The 9,877-nt window shown below is 40.8% G+C and overlaps 1 protein-coding gene across 5 annotated transcripts in view; it reads left to right on the forward strand.

The window, feature by feature from the left end:
• Cyb5r4 (cytochrome b5 reductase 4) overlaps positions 1-8,791 on the forward strand; it is a 55,767-nt gene extending 46,976 nt beyond the window's left edge. For 3 of the 5 annotated variants that reach the window (XM_017313397.1, XM_006511200.2, XM_030244394.1), the window contains one exon: positions 7,845-8,398. In XM_017313397.1, the coding sequence (XP_017168886.1) occupies positions 7,845-7,899 (55 nt within the window). In that variant the 3' untranslated portion in view covers positions 7,900-8,398. Of the gene's footprint in view, positions 1-7,844 lie in introns of all 5 variants that reach the window. The other 2 variants (NM_024195.2, NM_001359962.1) reach the window with 1 other exon arrangement.
• The last annotated feature ends 1,086 nt before the right edge of the window (positions 8,792-9,877 follow it).

The following is a 9,877-nucleotide window of genomic DNA, read 5'->3' on the forward strand; positions in this document are numbered from 1 at the left end:
ACCGGTGAGTAGAACACAACTTCTGTTCAAATCCAATCGCACAGGACCTGAGACAGCATTAGAGGAGCAGGAAACCTGGACTGACCAGAGTCACAAGTCCCTTCCAGTCGGTGCCAGCACTTCGTCATCTGGGCACAGAGTCGGTGGAAACCCCCAAGGTCCCTAGAGGACAGCATCTGAGACAGACCTCATTTCAGGCTCCAGACATCCGGGCACCTTCCCTGCCAGAGGAGAGGTGTCCACCCTGCCCTGGAGGGGTTTGCTGGAACACCTGGGGGAGCCATCTTGGTTCCCGGATCCCTCTGAGACTAGTCTGTGCAGGTGAGAGTGTGGACTACAAAAGCTAACAGCTTCTGTGACAGGCCGAAGCAACACAGCTTCTGGGATAGGTCCTGTTTCGGGCCTTTCTTCTTCTGCAAGGAGGGAGGTCCGAACGCCAGATATCTGTGCACCTACCCTGTTAGAAGAGAGCTTGCATGCAGAGTGTGCTCTGACCACTGAAACTCAGAGGAGAGAGCTAGTCTCCCAGGTCTGCTGATAGAGGCTAACAGAATCATGAGAGGAACAATCTCCAACCAGAGACAACTATAAAAACTAACTCCAGAGATTACCAGATGGCGAAAGGCAAACATAAAGAATCTTACTAACAGAAACCAAGACTACTCACCATCATCAGAAAGCATCACTCCCACCTCACCCAGTCCTGGGCACCCCAACACACCCGAAAAGCTAGACCGGGATTTAAAAGCTTATCTCATGATGATGGGAGAGGACATCAAGAAGGACTTTAATAACTCACTTAAAGAAATACAGGAGAACATTGCTAAAGAGTTACAAGTCCTTAAAGAAAAACAGGAAAACACATCCAAACAGGTGATAGAAATGAACAAAACCATACTAGACCTAAAAAGGGAAGTGGACACAATAAAGAAAACCCAAAGTGAGGCAACGCTGGAGATAGAAACCGTAGGAAAGACATCTGGAACCATAGATTCGAGCATCAGCAACAGAATACAAGAGATGGAAGAGAGAATCTCAGGTGCAGAAGATTCCATAGAGAACATCGGCACAACAATCAAAGACAATGCAAAATGCAAAAAGAACCTAACTCATTCAGGAAATCCAGGACACAATGAGAAGACCAAACCTACGGATAATAGGAGTAGATGAGAATGAAGATTTTCAACTTAAAGGGCCGGCAAATATCTTCAACAAAATAATAGAAGAAAACTTCCCAAACCTAAAGAAAGAGATGCCCATGAACATACAAGAAGCCTACAGAACTCCAAATAGACTGGACCAGAAAAGAAATTCCTCCCGACATATAATAATCAGAACACAAATGCACTAAATAAAGATATAATATTAAAAGCAGTAAGGGAAAAGGGTCAAGTAACATATAAAGGCAGGCCTATCAGAATTACACCAGACTTTTCACCAGAGACTATGAAAGCCAGAAGATCCTGGACAGATGTTATACAGACACTAAGAGAACACAAATGCCAGCCTAGGCTACTATACACAGCCAAACTTTCAATTATCTTAGATGGAGAAACAAAAGTATTCCATGACAAAATCAAATTCACACATTATCTTTCCATGAATCTAGCCCTTCAAAGGATAATAACAGAAAAAAAAAAAAAAAACAATACAAGGACAGAAACCACGCCCTATAAAAAGCAAGAAAGTAATCCCTCAACAAACCTAAAAGAAAACAACCACAAGAACAGAATGCCAACTCTAACAACAAAAATAATAGGAAGCAACAATTACTTTTCCTTAATATCTCTTAATATCAATGGACTCAATTCTCCAATAAAAAGACATAGACTAACAGACTGGCTACACAAACAGGACCCAACATTTTGCTGCTTACAGGAAACCTATCTCAGGGAAAAAGACAGACTACTTTGAAGTGAAGGGCTGGAAAACAATTTTCCAAGCAAATGGTCTGAAGAAACAAGCTGGAGTAGCCATTCTAATATCGAATAAAACCGACTTCCAACCCAAAGTTAATCAAAAGAGACAAGGAGGGACACTTCATATTCATCAAAGGTAAAAATCCTCTAAGAGGAACTCTCAAGTCTGAATATCTATGCTCCAAATGCAAGGGCAGCCACACTCATTAAAGAAACTTTAGTAAAGCTCAAAGCACACATTACACCTCACACAATAATAGTGGGAGACTTCAACACACCACATTTCAACAATTTTCACAACAGATCGTGGAAACAGGAACTAAACAGGGACACAATGAAATTAACAGAAGTTATGAAACAAATGGATTTAACAGATATTTACAGAACATTTTATCCTAAAACAAAAGGATATACCTTCTTCTCAGCACCTCATGGTACCTTCTCCAAAATTGACCATATAATTGGTCACAAAACAGGCCTCAACAGATACAAAAATATTGGAATTGTCCCATGCATCCTATCAGATCACTATGGACTAAGGCTGATCTTCAATAACATAAATAATAGAAAGCCAACATTCACGTGGAAACTGAACAACACTCTTCTCAATGATACCTTGGTCAAGGAAGTGAATAAAGAAAGAAATTAAAGACTTTTTAGAGTTTAATGAAAATAAAGCCACAACACACCCAAACTTATGGGACACGATGAAAGCATTTCTAAGAGGACAACTCATAGCTCTGAGTGCCTCCAAAAAGAAACTAGAGAGAACACGCACAAGCAGCTTGACAACACACCTAAAAGCTCTAGAACAAAAGGAAGCAAATTCACCCAAGAGGAGTAGACGGCAGGAAATAATCAAACTTGGGTGAAATCAACCAAGTGGAAACAAGAGGAACTATTCAAAGAATCAACCAAATGAGGAACTGGTTCTTTGAGAAAATCAACAAGATAGATAAACCCTTAGCCAGACTCACTAGAGGGCTCAGGGACAGCATCCTAATTAACAAAATCAGGAATGAAAAAGGAGACATAACAACAGATCCTGAAGAAATACAAAACACCATCAGATCCTTCTACAAAAGGCTATACTTAACAAAACTGGACAACCTGGAAAAAATGGACAAATTTCTAGACAGATACCAGGTACTAAAGTTAAATCAGGATCAGGTTAATGATCTAAACAGTCCTATATCCCCTAAAGAAATAGAAGCAGTCATTAATAGTCTCCCAACCAAAAAAAGCCCAGGACCAGATGGGTTTAGTACAGAGGACTATCAGACCTTCAAAGAAGATCTAATTCCAGTTCTTCACAAACTATTTCACAAAATAGAAGCAGAAGGTACTCTACCCAACTCATTCTATGAAGCTACAATTACTCTGATACCTAACCACAGAAAGACCCAACAAAGATAGAGAACTTCAGACCAATTTCCCTGATGAATATCAAGCAAAAATCCTCAATAAAATTCTCGCTAACCGAATCCAAGAACACATCAAAACAATCATCCACCCTGACCAAGTAGGTTTCATTCCAGGGATGCAGGGATGGTTTAATATACGGAAATCCATCAATGTAATCCACTATATAAACAAACTTAAAGACAAAAACCACTTGATCATCTCGTTAGAAATCATTTGACAAAATCCAACACCCCTTCATGATAAAAGTCTTGGAAAGGTCAGAAATTCAAGGCCCATACCTAAACATGATAAAAGTAATCTACAGCAGGCCAGTAGCCAACATCAAAGTAAATGGAGAGAAGCTGTAAGCAATCCCACTAAAATCAGGGACTAGACAAGGCTGCCCACTTTCTCCCTACCTAGTCAACATTGTACTTGAAGTCCTAGCCAAAGCAATTCGACAACAAAAGGAGATCAGGGGAATACAAATTGGAAAGGAAGAAGTCAAAATATCACTTTTTGCAGATGATATGATAGTATATATAAGTGACCCTAAAAATTCCACTAGAGAACTTTTAAACCTGATAAAGAGCTTCAGTGAAGTAGCTGGATATAAAATTAACTCAAACAAGTCAATGGCCTTTCTCTACATAAAGGATAAACAGGCTGAGAAAGAAATTAGGGAAACAACACTCTTTTCAATAGTCACAAATAATATAAAATACCTTGGCATGACTAAGGAAGTGAAAGATCTGTATGATAAGAACTTCAAGTCTCTGAAGAAAGAAATTCAAGAAGTTCTTAGAAGGTGGAAAGATCTCCCATGCTCATGGATTGGCAGGATCAATATAGTAAAAATGGCTATCTTGCCAAAAGCAATCTACAGATTCAATGTAATCCCCATCAAAATGCCAACTCAATTCTTCAACGAATTGAAAAGGGCAATCTGCAAATTCATCTGGAATAACAAAAAAACCTAGGATAGCAAAAACTATTCTCAAGGATAAAAGAACCTCTGGTGGAATCACCATGCCTTACCTAAAGCTGTACTACCGAGCAATTGTGATAAAAACTGCATGGTACTGGTATAGCGACAGACAAGTAGATCAATGGAATAGAATTGAAGACCCAGAAATGAACCCACACACCTATGGTCACTTGATCTTTGACAAGGGAGCTAAAACCATCCAGTGGAAAAAAGACAGCATTTTCAACAAATGGTGCTGGCTCAACTGGTGGTTATCATGTAGAAGAATGCGAATTCATCCATTCCTATCTTCTTATACTAAGGTCAAATCTAAGTGGATCAAGGAACTCCACATAAAACCAGAGACAGTGAAACTTATGGGCACAGGGGAAAAATTCCTGACTAGAACAGCAATGGCTTGTGCTGTAAGAGAATCGACAAATGGGACCTCATAAAATTGCAAAGCTTCTGTAAGGCAAAAGACACCGTCAATAAGACAAAAAGGCCACCAACAGATTGGGAAAGGATCTTTGCCTATCCTAAATCAGATAGGGGACTAATATCCAATATATACAAAGAACTCAAGAAGGTGGACTCCAAAAAAAATCAAATAACCCCATTAAAAAATGGGGTACAGAGCTTAACAAAGAATTCTCACCTGAGGAATACCAAATGACTGAGAAGCACCTGAATAAATGTTCAGCATGTGGCGGCCGCAACACTTAATCATCAGGGAAACACAAATCAAAACAACCCTGAGATTCCACCTCATACCAGTCAGAATGGCTAAGATCAAAAACTCAGGTGACAGCAGATGCTGGCGAGGATGTGGAGAAAGAGGAACACTCCTCCACTGTTGGTGGGATTGCAAGCTTCTACAACCACTCTAATCAGTCTGGCAGTTCCTCAGAAAATTGGACCTAGTACTACTGGAGGATCCTGCAATACTTCTCCTGGGCATATACCCAGAAGATGTTCCAACTGGTAAGAAGGACACATGCTCCACTATGCTCATAGCAGCCTTATTTATAATAGCCAGAAGCTGGAAAGAACCCAGATGCCCTTCAACAGAAGAATGGATACAGAAAATGTGGTACATTTACACAATGGAGTACTACTCGGCTATTAAAAAGAATGAATTTATGAAATTCATTGGCAAATGGATGGACCTGGAGGGCATCATCCTGTGTAAAGTAACCCAATCACAAAAGAACTCACATGGTATGTACTCACTGATAAGTGGATATTAGCCCAGATACTTAGAATACCCAAGATATACAATTTGTGAAACTCATGAAGCTAAAGAAGAACAAAGTCCAAAGTGTGGATACTTTGCTCCTTCTTAGAATTGGGAACAAAGAACCCATGGAATGAGTTACAGAGACAAAGTTTGGAGCTGAGATGAGAGGACGGACCATCTAGAGACTGCCATATCCAGGGATCCATCCCATAATCAGCCTCCAAGCGCTGACACCATTGCATACACTAGCAAGATTTTGCTGAAAAGACCCTGATATATCTGTCTCTTATGAGGCTGTGCTGGGGCCTAGCAAACACATAAGTAGATGCTCACAGTCATCTATAGGATGGAACACAGGGCCCCCAATGGAGGAGCTAGAGAAAGTACCCAAGGAGCTAAAGGGATCTGCAACCCTATAGGTGGAACAACAATATGAACTAACCAGTACCCCCCTGGAGCTCGTGTCTCTAGCTGCATATGTATCAGAAGATGGCCTAGTCGGCCATCAGTGGAAAGAGAGGCCCATTGGTTGTGCAAACTTCATATGCCTCAGTATTGGGGAACGCCAGGGCCAAGAAGTGGGAGTGGATGGGTAGGGGAGTGTGGGGGGAGGGTATGGGGGACTTTTGGGATAGCACTGGAAATGTAAATGAAGAAAATACCTAATTAAAAAAAAAACAAATGGCTGATAGTGATACTTTGATCTACTCACTCTGTGCATAAGTAGACTCAACTTCAGAGACTCACCCTGTCCTGTGATGAGACAGTGACTAAAATATAACTTGAAGTATCATAGATAGTCAGGTACTGTCACCTAGGCGTGTGTTTTGAAAAGACCAGAACCATGTGATAATAAAGCACCTATGAAGTTATGAATGTAGACTGCATGGTTCCAGAGCTTTTTGTGATGTGCACACTGTAACCCCAGTATTCTGGATACAGAGGCAGGAAGATGGGGAGTTCCAGAACAACCTGAGCTATATATACAACCAGAAGAGAGCTAGGAATGTATCTCAGTGGTAGAATGTCTGCTTCTCAAATATAGAACCCTGAGTTCATTCAAAACAACACACAATCCAGTCAGAACAAGCTGGAGAAGGTCAGAGATAACTGGGTGTGTTAAAGATGGGTAGAGTGGTTACAATGAAGCCCTTCCCTGAGGGAAATAGTATATATGTCTAAAAAAGTAGGATAGGCCCCCACTTGCCTACTGCATCCAACGGCTGTGCCAGGTGAGCCCTTGCTGTGACTGACTCTGCTCTGGACAGACAGTACTGAGTGATCATCTTCAGCAGCCACCTCTATGGTTTCAGACTCTGTTTGGGTGATTTGCCAAGTGTCAGTGTATTTCAGCAGTGTGTTTTCCTACCCCTCACTTTAAACACTGGTGAAAAAAGGTGGGAAAATAAAGCATTTATTCTGCCTTCTTTCTGTATGAGCTGGTTGCTGGATATCTACATAACCACAGAGTAAGCTTTCTTTATAAAACCCTTCGGTTGATCAGTAAAGAATGATGGAAGTAGAATCTTGGATTTCATAGGTCACCAGTGGTTGCTAGCATCTAATAAGAGAGGCAGCCATGCATATCATATAGTAGTAACAGTCTATATGAAGTAGACAGAGAATTAAATCTATATGTGATAATGCCCTAGACTCCATATATTTAATTATGTGTGAGGAGTAGAGGTCACAGGGCCATGCTATTGAAGAATGTCATAGGAATTCAGCAGAGAGGATTGTGGAATAGTCCACAATAAAAACATTACGGGAGCCGGGCGTGGTGGCGCACGCCTTTAATCCCAGCACTCAGGAGGCAGAGGCAGGCGGATTTCTGAGTTCGAGGCCAGCCTGGTCTACAAAGTGAGTTCCAGGACAGCCAGGGCTATACAGAGAAACCCTGTCTCGAAAAAATTAAAAAAAAAAAAAAGAAGAAAGAAAGAAAAAACCATTACGGTTTTTAGCAGATTTACTGCAGAACATGGCAGAACATGGAGCAAGGGGAGAGAAGGACCTAGAGATGAGATGTAGCCAAGGGCGTGCCTGCCACTTACAGGGAGTGGACCTCCTTATAACTATCCAACTTATAACTGGATCTTAACTCAAATCATTTAAAATTAGTGGCATTTGTGAATCTGTTAAAGAAAATTGAACACTGACTACATAGCTGATGCTGTTTTGTCATTAAGTTTCTGATGTGGTCATTGTGTTCTTAACAAACATGACGAGAAAATGAGGAGGGTGTGTTGGCGAGCTCTGACCTCATGACTCTATTTGTAAACATTTTCCCTAAAGTCATACATGTTTTGTTTTTCAGGTTGCTGCATGATCTTAACTTTTCTGATGATGAGATTCACGGATTCACCGCTTAAGAAAAAGCTGCCATTGTCTTTTATTCAACTAGTTTATATTTGTGATTGCCTAGGAGTTTTTAAATGAGTTTTTGTATGTATGGAAGGCTTTGCTTTCTGAAATGAAATCATGTGTCTTCAGTACAAGTAACTTCTTGGTTTAATTTTGTACCGTGACTTATCTTACTGCTGACCCTGACCTGGAGGGTCAGTCATGGCAGCAGGTGCATATGGGAGCCTTTGTTATGAACTGCAAGTTTCCTGACCACTGAAGTTGTATCACTGTTCGGCAGTCAACACTTGTATTTTATGACATGATAAACTAAGCAATCATTTTGGTTACTTTTTATGCTGCAAGATATCTTCTGAGCAATATGTATTAAATATTCCACTGCACTGTTCACTCAGGAATTGATGGTGTATGTCCTTAGTAGTCTTAAAACTTGGAATGCTGTAACTATTGGTGGTCCAGTTTTGTGAACTGGACAGATAGAATAAAACTATACTTCCATACTTTTTACTCCCTGTGGTGGACGTGTGGCTGAAGGTAACAAATACAGTGGTTGTCTTAAAGGGAGTTTTATTTACATACTGTTTTTTGAGTCTCACTTAATAGCTTTCGTTGCTGAAATTGGCTATGTATACCAGGCTGGCCTAAAATTCCTACTTCTGCTTTTGGGGGCTGGGATTACAGGTATGTGCTACCATTCTTGAGCTTAAAGGAGTTTTTAAAGACACCAGCAGAGTTCAATTTCCCCTCCCCAGAGGGTGGAAGAAGAGAACTGACTGTGTAAGATATTCTCACGTGCACACTGTGGCAGTGCACCAGCCCACAAACACGGACAGTAAAGAAATATAATCTCTAGAATGTTTACGATAACAATAAAAATATTAGAAGTTCTTCACACTTGCAGATTGGGACTAGGTGTGTTTAAAGAGCTAAAAATAGCACTAACAACTATCAGCCCAGACCAAAGTGTTTTAGCAAAGATTGAAGTGTGGCATCCAGCCCATGGCCTGAGATAATACTCCTTCTGCAGACCTGTCCACCCCAGCTGGGAAGAGAGGGACACTGTCCTGAAGGTTCCTTTCCAGGCTGGCTGCTTCCCTAGCAGCTGGCAGATCAGTGGAGAGCGCTGGTGTAGGTGGCCTTCAAATCCCTTTAAACCTAGAGTTCAGCAGAGCTTTTCTGAAGGACATGTTAATTGCAGAGCACTCACAGGATTACTGTGTCCTAAACCATCCAGCAGCAGTGTTTACACAGAGAGTGGGAGGAGTCCCTGCCACATCTGAATGAATGGCTCTGCCTTAGCACTTCCCAAAGGACCAGCCCGCAGCTTCTGAAGCTCTGCTGGCAAAGGGCTGCTTGAACACCCAGTATTCCTGGGTCTCCCTTTTCTGAGGTAGGGCTCTAGCTGCACTCTGATGCTCACAGGGACTTCAGCTACATGCTCCCCTGCCATCTTTTCCACTGGGAGGAGGTGTGTCTTTTTAATTATTTTCATTAATTCATTGGTAATATGTTGATTAACTTACATGAGTAGCTTTCTTTTTCGTCCTTTTAGGCCTTTTTCTTTCTCCTTCAGTACTGTTCCAGTTACTTCAAACAAAAAGCTTCCCTCTATCCTTATATCTCTTCTTTGCTCCTCCTTTGTATCTGAAAGCAAAAGAAAACCCAGAAGCACCCTTTGGATAATTTCCGCGCGCACATATTAGTTTACATCGTAGTTCCCTAGTTGCAGTCTAATTTGAGAACTAGTCCAGGGTCAGACTTTGATGACTATTATAGATTTTTGCCTACTTGTTTATTGGATAATTTATTCTTCAGGTACTTTTTAATATATATATTAATATATAAATATATGTATATTACATTCTAGACATTCACTCTTTTATAAAACTATAAAGGAGAAGGAATATGTTTGGTGGATGTATAGTCAGGTGTGGGGGAAGTATTTATTCATAAAACCAAATGGTGGAAACAAACCAAATATTCATC

This window comes from Mus musculus, chromosome 9 (assembly GCF_000001635.26).
Source record: "Mus musculus strain C57BL/6J chromosome 9, GRCm38.p6 C57BL/6J".
Lineage (NCBI taxonomy): Eukaryota > Metazoa > Chordata > Mammalia > Rodentia > Muridae > Mus > Mus musculus.